Here is a 21,303-nt window from a genome sequence, read left to right as displayed (position 1 = left end):
GCCTGGGTTTCCTTATTTCAACAAATTGTACAGGAGAGCGTGGCGAAGGGTGGCCAAAAGCACTGCTCGAGAGGCACAGATCTAAGTCTGCGAGCCTAACTCCCCCAGGCTATTCTGTCTTCCTTCCCTTTCAGAATTGGAGGGAGAAGACACACACTGCAGGGGCCGAGAGGGGAGGGGACCCTGCAACAGGAGGCTGAAAACCAGATGCAACTCCTCAAGCTCATGATGAAGGGGAGAGGATGAAAGCCCACGTGCAGCATTTGCAAATGCAAGCCTGACCAAGACGTCACCTTCTTTTCTTTCTCACCTGCCTGTCAGGGGCCCAATCCTGCTGCCCACAGCCCCGGGGCTGAGGAAGGGCTGAGCCTGGGCCCTACAAGCCACATGTAGCTCCCACCAGGACCCAGGGCAGGGAGGATGTTCTGGGAGGCCAGAGGAACAACCTCTTGCCAGCATGAAGGGAGGAAAGCTCAGGAGTGCTGTGGGTCCAGAAGGAAAATCTCAACAACAGGGTGACACCATATGAAGTGGGACAGGCCAGCCTGGTGCCCCTAAGCCAGGCTTTACAAATGGGGACAGGTGGGAGAGGCTGAGTGATGGGGGGCCCTGCGGCAGAGGGGAATGTGACATGTGGCCAGGTGGCCAATTTCTGGTGCTGACTAGAGTCTATCAGCCCAGGGGCCACAGCATGGGGGACGTCACAGGGCAGGGCTGGGACCCTCCCAGAGGCTGCCAAACTTCACTGCACAGAGGAGGAAACAGAGACAGGACTGCCCCGCCTAGGCTCATAGCCACGCACCTGGAGCTGGATGTGGACGAGGCCACATGAAGCCAGGCCCGTGCTCTGCTCCGTACTCTCTACCCCAGCTGTAAACCGGGAGGCACGTTTCCCAAAGGCCGCCTGGTATGCACAGCTGAGGACCACCTGTGGACTGCAGGGCAGATCCAGCCCGCGTGCTGCTTCCGGGCAGCCCACCCACTAAGAACAATTTTCACATACCGAAATAGTTGAAGAAGAATCAAAAGACTAACATTTTGTGATATATGAAAATTTCGGGGACTTCCTTGTGGTCCAGTGGTTAAGAATCCGCCTGGCAATGCAGGGGATGCAGGTTCGATCCCTGGGTCGGGAAGATCCCCTGGAGAAGGGAATGGCAACCCACTCCAGTATTCTTGCCTGGAGAATCCTGAAGGACAGAGGAGCCTGGTGGGCTATAGTCCATGGGGTCACAAAGAGTTGTACACAACTGAGCGACTAACACTTTCACTTTGTCTTTCCTGTACCCCACAGCTCACGGAAGAACTTTCTGTAACAGCCTGAAGGTAGGTTCATCTGGGCCAGATGGACGACGGGGCCTGCCTGGCCCAGCCCGCCCTGAGGTCACTGAAATGTGGGGCTGCCCTGCCAGCCCCCGGGGACTTACCTTCTTGGAAGACAGCAGCAGGCTCTGGATGGGCTCGAAGTCCTGGAAGAGCTGAGTCTCCTCAATGATGTGGATGTCATTCTCAAGGCTGATGGCTTTGTGCAGGGCTCCCCGGTCTGCAAGGTGAAAGCTGCATGTCAGTCCCCAGGAGAAGGGGACGGTGCTGGTGCTGTTGGCCACAGCAGCAAACAGTCACCCTTCTGCCTCCCGCACCTTCCCCCAACAGGAGGCTTAGAAACAGATGATGTTTTTGCGTTAGACTCACAAAGGGAAGAGTCATATGCAAAATAAACAACTGGACACCCAGCTGGCATGGGTCATCCCCATCTTTTTCAGAAAAAATAAACAGCTCTTTGTTAAGTCCAATACTCCCCATCAGAATGGTCGACACTGTGTCATCCAAATAAATGTGACGTGGTTCTTGGGCACCACAGGCCTCTGGGGGTGCCAGCCCCCAGGAGCCCCAGGCAGGGGCAGCCAGCGGCTGGGCAGCACCCAGGGCTGACCACAGAGCCTGCCCACTGCTGCTGCTCCTTTGCCTGGTCACCATTTCCATTCCAGGAAACTTGTGTTGGCATCTACGGGCCACCAGGAGAGGTGTGTCTCCCACGGCAGGTCAGGACAGGTCTCGAGCCCAGTTGTCACTCAGGGAGGCAGGACGTGCCTGTCTGCAGCTCTCACCTCACCTCCATGGCACCACCTGGCCTCCCTCTACACCAGCCCAGACCCATCAGACCTGAATTTCTAGATCTGGGTCAGGACCTGCATTTTTAACTGGCGCTCCAGGTGTTCTGATGGTCACAGAGATCTGAAGCCACCCAGGTGCGGGGACTTCTCAGAAATCTTCCCACACACTAACAAATCCTCCCACTACTCGGGCACCCGGGCGAGATGCTGGCTCCGTGTGGCAGAGATTAGCTGGTCTTCATTGTTTGGTTGCTCAAGTCGTGTCTGACTGTTTGCAGTCCTATAAACTGTAGCCCACCAGGCTCCTCTGTCCGTGGGATTCTCCTGACAAGAACACTGGAGTGGGTTGCCCTTGCCTTCTCCAAGGGATCTTCCCAACCCAGGCATTGAACCTGTGTCTCTTGCGTTGGCAGGTGGATTCTTTACCACTGAGCCACCACTGGACGTACCCGTGTTCTTACCCAGGGACCCACCTGTGCTGACAAACATGACGTCGTGGATGGTTCCATCCAGGGCCCGGGCCCTGTCCACCACAATCTGCGTGTAGTTCACGTCGCCTTTGATCAGCCGGGGCCTACTGTCTATCGGGGTCACGGAGTCGTCCATCAGAGGGTGGTCTTTGACGAACTGCAGGGTCTTGTCCGGCAGGTTGAGCGAGCTAGAAAAGTTGGCTGCCCGTGCCTCTCGGTTGATACACTGCAGGAAATAGATCAGCCATTACCGTGGGCACTCGGGCGCGCAGCATGCGCTCATACAAGAGTCGAGGCTTCCCCGAGGTGTAGAGCTTGGGAGTACACTATGGATTTCTTGCCAAGATGGAAACACTGAGCTGACCTTTCCCCAGGTATCTAAAGACACAGTTATACAGCAGGTAGGCAATGCAACTGTCTTTTTCTCCACAGGACACAATGGTCTCTCATGATACATAGTCAATGAAGTTATTTTCATCAACTCATAAATGAAAAAAATCGTGTCAGACGTCTGAAACTGAAAACCACACATTTCTCTTTTGATAGCTCTCCCAGAAGAGAAGCCTGGAAAAATGGCTAAAAACAGTCCAGTTATAAATATAAACAGCATAAAGGTCGAGAGCATGAAGGTCCTTTTTTCTGTCCTAGCTCCTAATTTGTGTACACCAAAATTCACGACCACAGGTGAATGCCTTTTGCTTAATGACATGCAGGAAAAGAACTGACCCGCCAGCGACGGTGCACCCACAGAGGGGGACGGTCCTGGGAGGGAGTCCCAAGCCTCAGGCCACTCTCCCAGGTCACAGTCCCACCTGTGGACCACGTACACGGCCCGGCTCACCAGGCCCATCATAAATGGATGCCTCCACATCAGCCTAGATACCCACACCGATTTCTACATAAAATTTACTACTTTTAGGGAAATAAAAAATGTGACTCATATTAACGAATGGAGAGTAGCACTCATCTCTCTGCCAAGAAATCATGTTTCTCTGCAAGACACAGAAAACGAAACAGATCTAATTCTATTGTGCAATGTTAATCCCACAAAACATCCGGTGCCAGCCAGAACACCTTCTCGTTCGGGCAGTTTACAGCAACGGCTGTGACACAGCACACTGATGAGAAGGACCCAGGAAGCAGAGAGCGTGCCCCCGGCCCTCCCCGCTCCCAGGGGGAAGTCCGTGCCCACTCACCGCCCCGGGCCTCGGCGTGGGCACAGCCCCGTTGTAGCGCACCCACTTGGTGTGGGACTGCTCCACCGTGGCGCTCTGCATGTACTTCCCACGGGAGAAGACCGCCTCGGCCGTGGACAGGTTGTAGGCGCACACGGCCGACAGCCCCACGTTGTTCCTGGGGAGGAGGGGGTGACGTGACTGCCCTGAGGCAGGGGGCAGGGCACGGGTCGGGGGAAGGAAAGTGCGGTGAAAACACCCCATCCCTGCCCGCCTGGAGCACTCACAGCTGCGGGGTGAAGACCCCGTAGAACACGGGTTCCTTCAGGTCCGGAGACCTGAGGACGAAGACATCCCGCAGCACGTTAAAGACGAGGTTGCTGTCCGGCCGGGAGCAGATGAGCCTGGCCTTCAGGAAGGAGGTCCACTTCTTCTGTAAGGTCCTCAGGCCCCCCTGGTCCCCCTGGAACCCCAAATACATGTGCAGTGAGAGGAGGGGAGGCTCCCCCCAAACATGAGCCGGTGACGAGGGATGTACTCCAGCCCCGAGCAGCTCTGCCTCAGTGAAAGGAAGCTGAGGCCAAAAAGGAAAGCCGGCTGCAGACCACCAGTGACCCCAGCAACCCCTTCCGTGCCAGCTCAGGTCATGGATTAAAGCACAAAACCCAACCCACAACAACACCTCAACAAGCAGTCACCCAACTGCAGACAGAACAACTGTTGGATTCCGCCCGCCCTCGGCGTCACGAAGTAGACGCCCTGCTGTCCTCCTGCGCGGTCACCGCTTTAGCCCTTTGGCTCACATGCACCTCCAGACTCAAGACCCATCTGTGAGCGACCGGCAGAGCCAGGGGCTGGTGGACACACAGGCTCCCCAGTCTGTCTCTGGCCAGTGTGCTTAGACAAGGTCTCCCCTAAAAGGCATTCCTCAAGGAGATCAGATTTTTACTTCCTTCCAGCTCTCAAGCTATCTGCTGAGATCCTCTGGACCTATCAGGTTCCCCAAAGCACTCTTTAGTGAACGGAGCACTAAGCAACAATCATGGAACACTCCTAACATGACTGGGTCTGGACAGAAGTACTGAAACTCTGAGTACTAGACACAGAAGATCATGAAACTGAAAGTGTCCACACTCACTCTGGACACAGTGAAAACGCACTCCCCAACCTTTATGTTGGAATGGAAAAACCCCTAATTACAATGTGAAAGTGGAAGTGTTAGTTGCTTAGTCACATCCAACTCTTTGTGATCCAAGGGACTGTAGCCTGTCAGACACCTCTGTCCATGGAATTCTCCAGGCAAGAATCCTGGTGTGGCTGCCATTCCCTTCTCCAGGGGATCTTCCCGAACCAGGGTCTCCCGCATTCCAGGCGGATTCTTTACCGTCTGAGCCACCAGGGATAGATTTTGGTTAATACAGTACAGGAAAACTAACTTCCTATAAACTGGGAGAGATTTAAGGAATGTGTTAAGAACAGAGCCCTGAGGACAGAAAGCCAGTCACTGTCACACACGGGCTGGTGCTCCTGTGGTCCCCAAGGCGACCTGTAGGAAGGATGAAGGCCGAGCCCAACAGCCCATCCACACCACTATCTGTGGTGTGGATGAATATGAGGAAGGAGACAGGCACCTCAGAGGAGGTGTGGAGCCCAGGTGACGTGCTCTCCCCAAGTACAGGGACCAAAGAGAAAAGCGGGGGTGGGCTCACCTTGCAGACCCTCGCTATCCGGGGGATCATCAGCTTGAAGACAAACTCGTACTCCACAGACACCTCCGTGAAGAAGAAGTACACCCTGTCGTCCCCGAGGTCCTCGCCCTCCGGGCTCTCTCGCACCACGTCAGCAAACACGAAGCTGGGCTCTGCAGGGACGGATGCTGTGATTAGCCCCGTGCACATCAAGGGCCCCGGCACCCCCCGTCAGAATGTGGGAGGCTGCCTGTGCCATACCCCACACAGACTCCAGGGCCTAGGGATGGTGACGGGGCCCATCTTGCCCTCCTCAGGCTAAGGAGAGGCTGGAGGTGGGGGTTCTGACACACAACCTCCCAGTCCAGCCCAAGAACTGAGGGCTGGATCTCTAAACTGGCAGGCAGCCTGGAGGCAACAGGGAGCCAGACCCCACCATCCCTAGAGACTCACTGGGAAATATGCTTTTGCTGGTTTAAACAGCCCATCCCTAACAGAGACAAACTCCTGACCACCAGATCCAGGTGCCCCAAGGCTCTAGCAGGCTGGCCAGTGCCCAGGAGAAAAGTCTCCTGTGAGTAGCTGTGAGCCATCTGATTGCGAATCCAATGTGGACACGTGACATCCAGGGATAACGGTATAATGTCACGTGCTGATCTAACAAGCCCAAGGTTGTCAATCTGAGCCTTCCAGATCTATTTTCTAGGAAGGGTAAAGGCAAGGTTAAACCAGCTCACAGGTGGCACTAGTGGTACAGAACCTGCCTGCCAGCGCAGGGGACGTAAGAGACACAGGTTTGATCTCTTGGGTCGGGAAGATCTCCTGGAGGAGGGCATGGCAATCTCCTCCCATATTCTGGCCTGGAGAATCCCATGGACAGAGGAGCCCGGTGGGCTGCAGTCCACAGGGTTGAAAAGAGTCAGATGTGATTTAGCACACAACCAACTAACTTAGCAGAGAAGAAAGCAAGCCCCCAGGTGCTGGCAGTGGAGCCCCGAGTGGTTCCAGCAGAACCCCCACCTCACCGGGCCTGACATGAACCCCAAGACACAGGAAGGTGAGCCGCAGACGCCTTCCCATGAGGCTGGGAGCCGGAAGAGGGCGAACTAGAACGGGGGCTCTGGTGGAGAGGGAGCCACCCCAAGCACAAACACACCTTCCACCACGCGGCCCGCTTCTTACCATTAAGCCAAGGAATTGCATACTCTGTCCTCAGAGGACTGTGCGTAGAATTTCGGGAGATGATAGGTTCACTTCCCAGAAAGTTGTACGACGTCCCGGAATAAAGCTCTCCATCTTCAGTGACCCAGGAGGAAAGAGGAAAAAGGGATCGACACTAGTGTTGGTGACACGGCGATGCCCCCGCACCACTTCTCCTTCCAACCTGACTCAAGGGAACAGAGACACCACCGCCCTGCTTCTGGGTGCATGTTTCTGTTTCCTGAGTCTTCTGTTTCATTTCTGGACGTGGGGGACTTTGTGCCCATGATAAACTGTTTGGGGCAACAAGTGACAAGCAATTCCTGCATCCAGTAAAATGACAAACGCATCAGTGGGTGCACAGGGGGCCCTGGCTTGCTGGCCCTGGGTGTGAGAGCGCAGTTCAAGGCAGGCCACGGCTCAGTCACAAACGTCCTCTGAACAGAAGCTTCCCTCAACCTGCCCGACTCATCCAGGTGGTCTGCACAGGCAACAGATACAAAATAACCTGTCTCCAAATCTAACCAGAAGACTGCAGAGGTGGCTGTCTATCCTACTGAACAACGAATCCAAGAGCTCTAGAGAGACTCCTGGACCTTCTGTGTGGACGGTGAATATGGGCACCAAGCAGAGGGGGTCACTGCAGAGGAGGAGGAACGGGGCCGCCTGGGTCCAGGGGGGCCAAGCCGGGAACACACACCGAGAGCAGGACTCACCGACCATGACAGACGTGTAGCTCTGTGCTGGGTCAAAGGGACACCTTCCTTTGCCATCTTCATTTTTCCCCAGAAATTTGAAGGATGTTAAGTTCTATAATTGAGCAGAAAGGAAGAATATCATAAACGTCTGAAGTCCTGCAGTCACCCCGATCATGCTTCTTAGCTGGACCATTTAATCTTCAGACTTGCTCTTCTGGGGAGATGGAGGGGACAGCACATATGCTGTCACCAGCTGTCCCAGGTCTGGAGGCCAGCACCTTGGCAACTTCTATCACGCTGGCACCCTCTGACACCCTCGAGAGCACCTCAAGGTCCTGGAGCCTCAGCTGACTCCCCTGTAAGACCGAGACAGTCAATGCTGATGTCTCTAGGGTCGCAAAACAGCCAGCGCACAAAATAGCCAGGGCAAACCAAACACAGGGTGTGCTCCGGAAGGAACTGGAAGGCCACATGCAGACTTTTAACATCAGTAAAGATGCCTTCAAAGCAGCGGGGGAGCAGGTTATCCAATGAACTGATATCAGAAAAAAGGAGCCAGAACCTCCACCACATCCTACCCACCGAGACACACTCCAGATGGATTGGTGACCAGAGTGTTAAAGATGGAACCATGCTGCACTAATGGGTGACCATTTCAGCCTTGGGACCATCTCTCTGCACCCGGCGAGAGAGCTCAAAGCCAAGAAAGGGGAAAAATAGACAGGTCCAGCACAGAGAGGACTGGACGGTGTCTGTCCACTGAAAGAATGAGATAGATCAACAGTGACAAAGTGGGGGACATGAGAGCAAAATGACAGACAAGGCGTGTCCATCCCTGAATATGTGAGACGTTTGTACAAATGAGTAAAAACGCATCTCAGAGGAAAATGGTCAAAACATAGCAAGCTGGAGAAGAAAAAACCCAATGGCAGTGCAGACCAGAAAGGGTGTGTGTACTGCCAGCAACCCAGGAAGCACATGGCCATGAAAGTACGGTACCATCTTCCACCTGACAGCCTGGAGATTAAGAAGATGGACATCCCGACTGCAATGGGTGGATTAGTGGCCTCGATGTCTGTCAGAGCCAGGGAAACAATCACAGTCACAGAGAAGAAAGGGCTCAGGAAAAACTGTAGTTACATTTCTAACAGGCTGGTGGAAGCAATATTCAGATTTGCCACATCCCAGGTCAGCAGTTGTGAACTGGGGAGACAGTGCACTCAGTGTGATTCACTGACTGCATTTCAGCACGACGGCTGGGGAAGTGGAATGGGGACTGGAGGTTAGATCACGTTTGGGTGACAGCATTCAGGGATCACGGGTCACAGTTCAGCATGTCCACACGTGAGCACATACATGGATGCTCCCAACTGTACAGTCTACGTAGTTAGGACACATACATCAACTTTTCCGTTGGCTTGAAAATTTTTTAAAAACACTGGGGAAAAATAGGTCTAGGTTTTTTTTTTTAGTTTATTTATTACTTATTTATTTATTTGGCTGAGTTGGGTCTTAGCTGCAGCACGAGGGATCTCCATTGCTTCACAAAGCAACATGCAGGCCATAGAGGACAGGGGTTTCAGTAGTTGCGGAGCACAGGCTTAGTTGCTCTGAGGCACGTGGGATCTTAGTTCCCCAGCTGGGGATTGAACCCAAGAGTCCAGCATTGCAAGCCGAATTCTTATCCACTAGACCACCAGTGAAGTCTCCAGGGCTAGGTTTAAATGAAATACATGATTCCCTCACCCCCACAACTGACATCTTTGTGGAATTTAAGCTTAAATTCCATACTCTGAGCATCCGACTAGCAGAATTTAGCCCTGAAATCCTTCACGCTGAATTTAGGGTTCTAGCAAACTAAGTTTTCTACTCTAGCATACTTTACACGTGGCAGGTACTCACCAAATCAGGGACAAACACTAGAAAATGTGCTTCATTTTTGAATCTGAAGTGCATTTAAAACACTCCTCCCCCCTCTCTGTGGTTGCTCCAAATGATTCATCAGATTATCTGAGTAAAAAGAGTCTCTCTTGTGAGTTGCTGCTGCCCAGTCTGCTCTCTCCTTCCAGACAGTTGTCAGCAAGGGGACCAGGAGTGGTGGGAGGGCAGCGGGAGAGTGGGGGTCCCTCTCCTAAGGACCCTACCACAGCAGAAGGTGACTGACGAGGCTCAGGGGGAGGCAAGGAAGGACATGGGTGAGGGAGAGACGGGTCCTGCTTCTAAAACTGCTCATCCCCACTGGCATCATGTTGTCACTCCCTGGAGGGGCAGATTCCAGAAAAGAGGATCAGGAAACAGCTTGCACCCCAACAGCTGACACTGGATGGTGGTACCCCAAGACCAGACTGGTAGACGTGCTGTCCTAGTGAGCCCAGGCTGCCACGAAGACCTCAGACCAGGGGTGGGACTGCAACCACACACATTCGTGCCTCATGGTTCTCAGGCTGCAAGTCTGAGTGTTGTTGGCAAGGAGGGTTCCTGGTGAGGAACCTCTTCCTGGCTTGCAGACCTTCTCACCATTCCTCGCGTGGTGGGAGAAAGAGAGATTCTGGTGTCTCTTCCTCTTCTTAAAAGGCCATCATCCTATCGGATTAGGACCCCATCCTCATGACACGATTTAACCTTAACTACCTCATCACTGGAGGCATCTCCAAATACCATCATGTTCAAAGAATTAGGGCTCCGACATTTGGATTGGGGGAGACACAAACATTCAGCCCATAACATATATGATCCTAGCACATAGGAGCCAAAGTCCTGACTGTTCCACCTGACCAGGGCCCCTATGCAAAACATGTCACGGAGAAACAGGCAAGATGCTGGATCAGGGCATGATGGTGCTTCTCCTCATCAACACTGGCCTCCCCAGAAGGTCACCCCACTGCCAGCCCCACACTATGGGCCAGCGGCCCCATGAGTCCTGCCCCATGCACGCCCTCAGTCATGGTGGTTTATAGACAGGAAGGCTTAGAGGGGGCTGCTGAGGGGGCGGAGGCCTTGTGGGGAGCCACAGCTGCCCCAATTCCCACATGGGTGGCAGGAGAAAAATCCTCCTCGATTGCAGAGTAGAGCATACTCGGTGCTGCTTCGAGCCCCACTCCACTTCAACCACCGACCAGGGTGCCCGCATGCCTTACCAGGTGGTCACAGGCTGGCTGGAACGCATTGGTCCCGCACACGTAAAGGGCGTTGGTGCTGAGTGGCTGCAACACACGGATGTAGTTGAGGCATTCTGTCTACAGGGAAGAGACACGCACGGGTCAAGTACTGTGCAGGTTCCACCGGACGCCAACGATCCCAACGGCTCACCCTGCTCGCTCTAGAGCAGGGACCAGTCCTGAGCACATGCCCGACAGCAGCTCCTCACAGCTCGCTGACCACCTCAGGCCTCAGATGCCTTCCATTTCCACAGGCCAGCCCTGCTCTGCCTGGCACAGTGCAGGCAGGCTCCATGAGATCTGACCCCAGATCTGGGCAATCCTATTTGTGCAGCTGGCCCGTGTGCTTCAATTTCTGCAGGGTTCATGGGCTGCTGTCAGGTGCCAAATGGACTTTACCCCAGTCACTGATTTACACGCAGCAAAGACGTGCTGGCCAGAAAGCAAGGCGAGCTGACCCTGGATCTCAGTGGATACCCAGCACAGGAAAAATGCATTTGCTCTTAGAGAACACACAAACCATTCACTATGATGGCAGACCCATGCGGGGGTGTGCTGTGCAGAGTTCCCTCTGCCTTCCTTTTCTCTGGGGGGCCCTACCCTTGACAACCTAATGCATGCAACTGGAAACAGTGCTGCTCAGGAGAGGGATGTGCCCAGCCCGCCCAGCTCAGGGGAGAGGCAGGACTAAGGAGGGGCTCCCAGCCTGGCTGTACATCAGAGAGGCCCATCAGGAAAACCAGATGCCACTGAGGAACCCACTTGGCTATTTTAGACTGAAACGCACTGGGATTATATGTGGTAGCATCTGAAATTATCTCCATTCAGGAAAGGCTTCTTTTGCCATGATTGTTTTTAAACTGGTTGGGAAGTAATTCATACTCCATGAAAGAACTGGGAGGGACCCTTGTCCGCTGTACGACCTCCACGTGGGCCCAGCCCAAGTGCCTGTTGTAACTTAGGTCTAAGATAACTCCCTGCGACACCTGTTATTACATTACAATGCCTGCATTTTCCCTCGTTTCCAATTTAGTGACTTTCGTGACAGTGCTTAGTATTTTGCTAAAAAAAAAGTTTAGCCCAAATTTCTGTTTTTGTTTAAATTTTAATTGTTTTGAAATTAGCCACCAACTACTGAAACTGACCATAACTGAGCTGTCTTAACCAATGACCGGGGAAGATGGGGCTCTTATACTTTGAGACTCTGACGTGGGCCCAGCAGGTGGTGGTAACCCAGAATTCTGGAGGGAGATGGACATTCAGCCCAGTGTTCCCCAGATGGACCAGGCTGTGCTTAGTTGCTCAACTGTGTCCAACTCTCTGTGACGCCATGGACTATAGCCCACCAAGCTCCTCTGTCCATGTGATTCTTCAGGCAAGAATACTGGAGTGGGTTGCCATGCCCTCCTCCAGGGGAATCTTCCCAACCAAGGGATTGAACCCGCATCTGCAGAGTCTCCTGCACTGCAGGCAGATTCTTTACCCACTGAGCCATCGGGGAAGCCCCATGCTGAGGTGCCCAGCATGAGGTACCTAGAGAAGGAGCAGAATCTCCAGGAATGGATAGATGTTGCCAAAAATCCTACAGCAACCCCTCCAGGCCACTGCTGTTCAAGGGAAGCACAAGCCCTCCCTGCGTTTTACACCTTTAGCCGGCAAACATCAGACATCATTTTCTATAGTCAAAGTTTCAGGCCATTTGGACCAATTAAACTCAGATTGACTTTAAAGTAATTTTCAAAAGCCTGGTATGTTTGGCACTGGCATTGAGAGCCCCAAGCTCACCATTTGGGAAAAGAGAAATGACCTGCAGGATCAGCAGCAATGAACACTCTGGGGCTACTCCGCGCAAGTCGGGGCACTGGGGAGAGTAAAACAAGTAAGCCGTTCCCCAGGTGGTCTCTGAAGCTTGCAAAAGAAATTACCTGTTTTGACTTCCCCTTTTCTGCACATCTTGCTTTTTTATCTTCTGAAACCTTCCAATAAGCCTGTGAGGAAGAACCAAAGAGTCCATTTCAGTGCATGTTCCCCCTTTAATAAAAAGGACAGACTGGTATATAAATACACAGTTTACAAAGCACACATTGGTATTTGAAACATAGGTATTCCCTGAGGCATTAACACCTCCGATTACAAAGTGAGGCTCAGAGCAGACACTGCTGCACGTGAGCAGCAGGGGCTTCAAGAGTGTTCTGTGATCCTCACCCTACAGCCTGAAAGGGGGTCTGGGAGGCAGTTCCCAGATGACCATTACTCACTGCAAAACAACTGCGGAAACAAAATGACTGAAGTGGGGAGAATTAGTCATCAAAAACCTAAACTGCAGGCATTCTCTCTCTTTTTTGGGGGAGCGGGGTGCACACCACACAGCATGTAGGATCTCAGTTCAGCGACCAGGGATGGAACCCCTGCCCCCTGCAATGGAAGTGCAGACTCCTAGCCATGGGACAGTTGGGAAGTCCCTAAATAAACTGCAGGCACTTTCAAACATCAAGTGGGTGTTTTCAACCATTCAAAAGTGATTTTTGAGTCCAGTAAAAAGTCTTGATATTTACTTGCTCAGCGGAACAGCAGGGTTACGACGCTTTAAATTTTCTGTGATGGCAGCAGGTGAAAGAGATGGAGCCAAGCAGCTTCCTCAGGTCGAGCGTCTTTCTGCTGAGACTTGGGTTCCTGCTCCTTCTACACCAGGTGGGCGGGCACTCAGGCCGGCAGGTGCCTTGGCCCCTTACCCCCCCAGGGAAGCAACAGTCTTGCCTCACTGAAGGCTCCCACACTCCTGCCTCACTGTCCCCAGACGCCATATCTGCCCATGTGATAGTCCATCTCTGACACCACAATACATTTTCCCCCAGAAAACCGAAGCTGGCTTCAGGCACTCGGGGGTCAGGAAGCAGCAGGGGGAGCTTCTCCACAGCAGTGATGTGAACCCCCCAGGGACATGTCTTCAGAGAAAGGGGGGCCCTCATCAGGACCAGGACGCGTGAAAGCAGAACAAAGTCCCATTCCAAACAGTAGCTTTATTTTGCAATTAAAATGTACACAATTTCGTCATCTACAGGCAATGCCTGAGGATATGGGAACATGAACTCCGACAGGCCCTTAACCATGTTCTCAGGGGTTTCACTGAAGCTTGGCCTGGGGTCCTTTCACTTTTTTTTCTCTTTCACGTCAACAGGGCCCAAGCTTCTCGGTCAGTCTGAAGGGCCACAGTCAGGGCATTAACAGAGCAACAAAGACTCTAACTGAGCATCTATGTGCCTAGTGGAACCAGGGTGCTCCCAGCATGGGATTCTGAAAGGCGGTGTTGGCCTGAGTTGTCGAGGAGAGTGGGGTTTGACCAACACGAGGAGTAGGGCTGAGAGGGAGTCAGACCATGAGCACCCCTCTGCTCTAAGCGCCTTACAATTTTAAACACTTTATTTTCACAGCATAATGACTGCAATCTCATTTCTGTGAAACAGAAACTAAGCACTATGCCTGCCTCTGGAGATGAAGACAAACACAAGAAAATAAGAGAGGTCTGGGGCAGAAAATGCCTAAGATGAGTGTGGGCCAGCTTGATTTCAGAAAACAAGAAAATTACACCAACCACTTGGTGGTGTTTAAGGACTCAGGAGCCTAGGAGAGACTGCCAGAGGTTAGCAGGGGACAGTCTGAGCGCTGAGTAAGGGTCAGGCTGCAATGGCTTGAGACACTTCAAACGTTTAAATCCACGAGTCATGGTCATACTAAAAATAGTCTCCAAACCTACTGTCTCCCTTCAGAGAGAGCTTACTCATTAATTTGAAAACTAGTAAAGAAAGGCACAGATTTTAAGCTCTGATCCTGCCATTTCTGTGGGAACAAGCCTTGGGAGATGTGAATAGCTGGCGATGGGCAGTTCCCCTTCACAGACAATATTCCAGTGCACAGATGGAGAAGGTAGGGGCGAAATGTCCCATTCTGCAATTCTTGGTGTGCTCTAGACTACAGCGGTCAAGAGGAAGAATGCCCACCTGGGAGGAGGATCCTGCCTCTCACAGGAGCCAGCCCAACACTGGGGGCCTGACAGGACTGAAAGCAGCTTTCCTAGAAAGTGGCCGAGGGTAGCTTCTGCAAATGGAGATTCAATGGCAGGGTGCCCGGCCACACAAACAGTCTGATTTCAATCCAAGCAAACTGAAGAGTCAAACATCATTAATGTGAGAGTCCATGAACTTTGAACACTATTTGATGACATTAATTGTCAGAATGCAGTAATGATATTCTGGAAAAAAAGAAAAAAGGAGTCCCTACCTTTAGGAGATGCTCTGGGAAACTTTTGGGGATGAAGAACATGTGGTTGGGAGTTGCTCCCACAGGGTGCAGAGGACAATGACAGGGATGAGAGGATGGGGGTGAACCCTTGTCCTGCAGGAGCCTCGAGGGGGTACAGGGGTCATCATATCACTCCCTCTGCTCCCGTGTGTGCCTAAGATTTTCCGTAGTAAAACATTCAATAATCCAAGATAAAAAGAGGGTCATCCCCGGGTGAGCTGCCAGCCTGGGGAGGACAGAGGCTGCCAGGGGAACACCCTGAGATGGGGCTCGTGGACACGGGGCAGGAGGGGAGCTTCTGGATAACAGTGCCCTTGGCCCTGGTGGGCAGGGCGGCTGCTCACTGGCTGTGCAGGACGGTCCATGGGACCAGCCACTGGGGTGAGGCTGCATGGCCAAGAAAGGGAATGCCACCCCAGGAAGAGCCCAGTGTATGGACTTGAGGAGAAAATGCTGGAAAGAAACAGACAGCAGGGGCACAGGGAGCCCACACCATACCTCATGCTGCTTCTTGGAGATGTTGTGAGCGTTTAAGGCAAACACGGCTTCCCGGGCACCCACAAACAAGGTGTCCTCATTCTCACTCAGCAGCAGGGCTGAGTAGTTGAAGATGCCCGGCTCGTGAAACTGCACCAGCTGTACCTCTGGGGAGGGCAGGGCAAGAGGAGAACGTATCAGGTATTTCTGAGCCTGGACACATCCGGAGCACCCAGTCTCCCTCGAGTGCACTGCCGACCCACCAGGGCCATGCCTGGGGTCTGCTACCACAGTGGCCAGGCCCGGGCCAAGGCCAGAACTCAGGCACCTTTGGGTGCAACAGACCAGCCGAGGCCACCACCAAGTGTGAGGCCACCAAGTAGCCATTGCGCTTGACCAGTGTTGTGGCATGACTTCCCTTCCTGCTCCCTCCAGCCCAGCTGAATTCCAAACCCGGCAGTGTGACCTCCCAGGAATGTGACCTTCTAGGAATATGACCTTGAGGCAGTATGACCTTATGATGTCCCAGGAGAACTCAGACCAGAACCTTAAACTGCTGACAACTGCGGTTCCCTCTGCTTCCCATCAAACTCTTATCTATGTGTATTTAATCACCCACAGATGAGGTTTATAAAGAATATAGCTATTTAGCATTTTCTTATTCAGAAAAAATCATTTATCTCAAAGTCTTATAAAAAAAAAATCTATTGCAGTGATTTAACCGAGCATTTTCTAAGGATAACCACCACAAACTTTAACAAAGCAGAGTAGCAGGTGACTTTTTCACTTATTAGGTAATTGCATCAATAGCTATTTATGAATATGAGGAATTTAAGGACTAGCTATTTAGAAGTAATATAAATGTATTGACACTCTTTCCTAGGGAGCTATTTCTTCTTTTTGACCACCCCAGCATCAATTTTAAACTTGGCTTTCCACGTATCACCAAGTTCTGCTTTTATTGAAGGCTTAGGTATTCTCGCTTTTTCCTCTTCTAATTTTCCAGTGTTGAAGAAAGATGTGCATGGGGTAGAGTCTCTCCCAGCACACAGTGCCTGGAATTCTGCACAAGACAGCTGAGTCCTGCAAGCACAGCTCACTCAGGACCACGGAGTCAGAAAGACTTCGGGGTCCCAAGGCAGAGCTCTCAAGACAGAAAATTACAGAGAAGCCAATAAACAGCAAATGGAAACAATTAGCCTGAAGCTCAGCTCCACACACTGCCTACTACAAACAGTACTCGGTGTGCTTTGTGCCTGGGCGGTGTGCACCAAAGGTCGTCAGACACAAAGAAGATAAACTTCCTTCACGCGCGCCTCCTGACTTAGAAACCAAATCAGGGGGCCAAGAAGAAGCCCTGCGAGTGTCTCCAGGTGTCAGAGCATCTCCCCAAAGTGGGAGTACGGGCCCTTTGTCCACAAACAAGGGCCAAGAATACGGACCCAGCAGCCAAGGGCACCCATGCTTCTCCACACCAGAGCAGGGAGCAGGGCGCCCATCCCCGTCAGGTACTGCCAGCACCTGCCACCGTTCTGCCCTCACCTCTGTGCTCCCAAGTGATCCTAGGTACGGGAGCAAATGCCACAGCCGTCCCAAACACCACGGCGAGGGCGGTGAGCAGCCCCCCAACAGGGCCACACATCCTCATCGGTCGGGGCTTCAGCGGGGGCTTCAGCAGCAAATGCTGGCGGGCAGCGGAGCCCACAGAGGGGGTCTAGGTGGTGGCCGCTCAGAGCCGCAGTGCAGCCCGGAGCTGGTGGGTGGCACGAGCCCGGAGGCCCCGCATTTCTCAGCACTCACTCTGGGTGAGGTCGGCTGCTCCACCAGTGCAAACGTGAAAGGCTGTGCTGCTCTACAGCCTTCTGAAGAAATTCTGGAAGAAAGTGCAAAGGAAAGGATGCAAGTCAGGATGTGTGGCAACAACGCCTGCTTTCTGTTCTCTCAACATCACCGCCCCCGCCCCACCCCCCGCCCATGGCTCTGCTTTCGCCACAGCCTCAGCCACGGACTCTTCTACGGAGGAACAGGGTGGTGAGACGTAAGGGGCCTCCTGAGAGGGACAGCCCCACACAGACATTGCACCCCAGAAGGCGCTACAGTCAGGGCTTTCTGCTCCTCAGACTGGCCTAGAATGCAGGACAGACACAGGGACCCGACCAGCAGGACAAACACATGCCTGGCTGCCCAGCTTCTTCCCTGTGTGGGCACCGTGCGCAGCTGGTAAAGTGATGGGAAGGAAGGGAACGGAACTGGGGTTTCAGTTTCCTGTGGAGACTCTGGCTTCCCAGTTCCTGTAATACTCATCAAGGATGATGGCCAGAGCTAAGACCAGAGAGCTGGGTAGAGGCTGAAATGTGTAAGCACACACACCTGTGCAAGCACACATGTGCATAAGTACAGACATGTACACACACACCACATACACACACGTAGGGCCAGGTCGTGCAGGAACAGCTGACCTCCTGCAAGGGACAGGGCCATCCTGATGCCACCTCATGGAAAGAACAGGCCTGTGCTTAACAGAGAAACTTGGGGCTGGGGGTCCCCAGGTCTCCTGGCGCCCACCCTCTGTCCCTGCCCCGTGACCGCCTAAGTCCGGCTGCTGCCTGCTCAGACCGTGCACCATATGCGAGGTGAATATGGTGAATGTGCCTGCAGGTGAACCTGAGGACATCAGTGAATCAGAGCAATTATCGATAACACTGGGGTCTGCCTCTGACCCAAGGCCCCACCAGAAACCCAGTGAACCTCTGGGATGGACTCGTTCCCGGCTTCTCAGGAAAGGTTTAAAGCAAAACACTGGCCTGAGCAGAGGCAGGACCCTTGCCAACCACACGTGAGGAACAGAGTGCAGCGGAACTCCTGCATTCTCTACAGGCTGCCCCCAGGGCCTCCCAGCGCAGCCCACAGGCACTCAGTCCCCTCCTCACGCTGAGCGCCCCTTTCTACAAAATGGGGCAGCAGCTGTCTCTCCCCTCCCCCAAGAGTCAGTCACCCTCACCTCCTCCTCTTCCTTCCACCCCCACCAAGCCAGCCCACTTCCACCCCTACCGGTCCAACTGACACCCCGAGGCCCTCCCTTTCTAGAACTTTCCCCTTGCCCCACCATCACTGTCAGCCTCCTGACCACTCCTCAGGATGTCTGAAGGACAGCCAGCCCCTCACTCCCTCTCCAGCGGCCCTCTCCTGGCTCAGCCTCCCCAGACCTCCCTCAACTTGCCCCAGGTCAGTGCCTGACCACCTGCCTGCCCTGCTGCCCTCGGACATATTCAGATCAGATCAGATCAGATCAGTCGCTCAGTCGTGTCGGACGTCTTAGACCAGACCAAACCACTCAAGAGGGTTTGGGGAGACGTTTTGGCTTCCTGTTAACCTGGTTAAGTCACCACCTCCAGGAAGCGCTCCTGGCTCCTTCCTCATTTTGCCTGGGTAGTTATCTCTCATACCCCTGGTGTGTTTATCTGGCTCCCAAAGCCTAGCAGGGAGCACAGCTCACCCTCCACAGTGCTCTGGGGGAGGGGGGGGTCTTTTTTAAATTCCATTTACTTTTGATGTGTAACAAGGGGCACTACCACCCCAGCTCCATTTCACCAAGGAAGGAATCACAGGGGACTTCAGGTGAGCACTTGCCACGGGGGAGATGCTGGGCAAGGGCCAGACACTAGGCGCCAGGCCACATCCCCCGCCCAGCTTCCCTGCTCAGGCACCACTCTGCACCTCCTCATCCAGCCCGAAGGTGGCCTGGCCAGGCTCCCTGCCTCCATCCAGAGTCTGTTCTCTATCCCGAGGTACCTATTAATCAAGGAGTACACCGAGTCCGTTTCCTCCAGGGACTGGCCTATCCTAGGTGGAGGCGGGCACCTCTTGTCAACAAATGGCTTGGATGAGCATTATTTTCAGTATTTTGATTCCTGGAGACTCTGTCCCAGGTCTTCGAGCCTGGCATAGTGGCTTGAAAGCAGCCACAGCTGATGCATGAATGGATGGCATGGCTTTGCGCCAACACAGCTATCACAGGATGGGCCCTGGGCTACAGGCCAAGCCCACGGGGATGTAGCCCAGACAGCGACAAGGCCGCAACCCACACTGAACGCAACACAAGATACACCAGGAGGCTGAGGAGGCTAGCAGGGGAAGCAGAGAGGGCTGCCTCCCAAGGAGCCAAGTCTTACAGGGGCCCACCATGTGGGTCACACGTCACCCTCAGCCTGGACCCAGGGTGGGGTCCCTACTCTCCAGCCCTTAGTAAGGAAGTGAGGTACAAGGTGGGTCCAGAAGCCCAGGCCAGGCGAGAGGCTCCGAATGGGACGCATTCAGCAATCCCAGAGCGTCCAGTGCAGACTAAATACACCCACAGAAATCCTACGCAGCTGTTTGGACACCAGGCCCTGGGGGACCTGTCAGGGTGGATGACGCTCCCAGCTCGGGACGCACCGGACGCGCTGAGCTCATTCCCAGGCCCGTGTCCACCACTACTGGCCCAAAAAAGCAACGCTCATCCCCCACCCTGAACTCGCCACAGCCTCCCACCCCCGCGCTTGTGCTTCTGTTCTTGCTTCATGGGGTAGAGACTGCTGGCTTCCTGTCCCAGCGCCCATGTCCCTTCCTTCTAACAGTACCTTGATTCTCCATAGGAACAGCAGTTTGGCCAGTTTCCCTGGAGGCAGTTCTGGACAAAGAACTGTGAACAGAAGTGAGAAGGTAGGAATTCCAGGAAAGCTTCTTCAAGGAGGCTGACTCAACTTTATTTAAATTTTTTTTTTTTGGCTTCAGCCTTTCCTCCTTTTGCTGCCTGAAACTCAAACTTGATGGCTGGAGCTCTGCCAGCCACCTTGTGAACATGAAGGTACATGAAGACCAAAATCTCGTTCTAAGAACAGCCAAGTAGAAATCCAGAAAAACTGAGGACCCACACAACATCCTGAAGACTGTACACCTGCTTTCTCCTGCCTACCTCTAGACTTGATAATAAATTATTAAGCTCTTTAAATTACTGTGTTTTTCTTCTAGATCTGTTGCCAGCAGTTGTATATAATTACAAACTGACACAACCTCTTTGTAACACATTTACCAAACAGAAGCAGCAGCCAGAATAATGTTTTTAATGTAAATCAGAGCGTATCATTTCCCTACGTGGAATGTTTCTCCCTCAGATTAAACCCAAGCACATGGACTTGGCTGACCTTCTATCCAGCGTGTGCCATTTCATTTTCCCTTTACCTTTTGGTCTCAGCCATTTCTGGATATGTGGAGTTGCAAAGAATTGGACATGACTGAGCGACTGAACAACGAGGGCCACCTGCCTCGTGTCCCCAAATGGCCTTTTAAAAAACCCACATGAACAGCCAAAGGTCAGGAGGGTCCACGTCACACACAGTTGACTCCTCTTGGGGGAGGGAGTGTGGGGGCCGAATGTTTAGCTTTATGATATTGAAAGGGTTTGATGTTTGCTCTTTTTCAATAAGTGTGCATTGTTCTGTATGATTTTAAAGTGCAAAGCACAGAGCACACGCACACAGACACGCAGCCTCGATGCACTCAACCAGGGACACTGACTCTGAGACTGCTGACGGGAGGTTGAGTTAAGAATCAAAGCCTTAATTTCCAATGGATACAACTGGACAGAGCGCCCATCCTGCCGGCTTCCGTGGGTGTTTCTGCTGGGAGCCGAGGCTCTGGAGTGCACATTTAGCCTCCCCCACATCAAAGTGTCACACTGAGACAGGAGCCCATTAGAAAGACAAGGTCAGTACAATGTCACACCCATTACCTAACACGTAATTGTGCTGGTTCAGGCGGAATGCACGACCCCACTTTAAATGTCAGGAGAATGGAACCCCAAGGGGTCTCTGAGCCCATCCCTCAGAGGCTGTCAGAGCCTGTCATACAGCAGCCTTCCACCCGAGTGACTGGGAATCATGTCAGGGTGTTGGGACAGAGAAAAATAGGGTAAGGGATGTTTCAGGAAACCATACTCATGTCTGTGCATGTATGTGTGTGCATACACATATACACATGCACGTG

The 21,303-nt window shown here is 53.0% G+C and overlaps 1 protein-coding gene across 5 annotated transcripts in view; it reads right to left on the bottom strand.

Annotated features, from left to right (window-relative positions):
• The window catches only part of SEMA4D (semaphorin 4D), a 127,292-nt gene that overhangs the window by 21,156 nt on the left and 84,833 nt on the right, over nucleotides 1-21,303 (bottom strand). For all 5 annotated transcript variants that reach the window (XM_070795183.1, XM_070795182.1, XM_070795181.1 and 2 more), the window contains 11 exons: nucleotides 16,822-17,152; nucleotides 15,301-15,446; nucleotides 12,429-12,491; nucleotides 10,483-10,581; nucleotides 7,364-7,457; nucleotides 6,630-6,743; nucleotides 5,469-5,620; nucleotides 4,047-4,222; nucleotides 3,781-3,937; nucleotides 2,588-2,810; nucleotides 1,428-1,543 (listed from right to left, as the gene is read on the bottom strand). In XM_070795183.1, coding sequence (XP_070651284.1) covers nucleotides 1,428-1,543; nucleotides 2,588-2,810; nucleotides 3,781-3,937; nucleotides 4,047-4,222; nucleotides 5,469-5,620; nucleotides 6,630-6,743; nucleotides 7,364-7,457; nucleotides 10,483-10,581; nucleotides 12,429-12,491; nucleotides 15,301-15,446; nucleotides 16,822-16,927 — 1,446 coding nt within the window. In that variant the 5' untranslated portion in view covers nucleotides 16,928-17,152. The remainder of the gene's footprint in view (nucleotides 1-1,427; nucleotides 1,544-2,587; nucleotides 2,811-3,780; nucleotides 3,938-4,046; nucleotides 4,223-5,468; nucleotides 5,621-6,629; nucleotides 6,744-7,363; nucleotides 7,458-10,482; nucleotides 10,582-12,428; nucleotides 12,492-15,300; nucleotides 15,447-16,821; nucleotides 17,153-21,303) is intronic.

The sequence above is a fragment of the Bos indicus genome, chromosome 8, assembly GCF_029378745.1.
Source record: "Bos indicus isolate NIAB-ARS_2022 breed Sahiwal x Tharparkar chromosome 8, NIAB-ARS_B.indTharparkar_mat_pri_1.0, whole genome shotgun sequence".
NCBI classification, from domain to species: domain Eukaryota; kingdom Metazoa; phylum Chordata; class Mammalia; order Artiodactyla; family Bovidae; genus Bos; species Bos indicus.
This window is presented reverse-complemented; position numbering and strand designations above follow the sequence as displayed.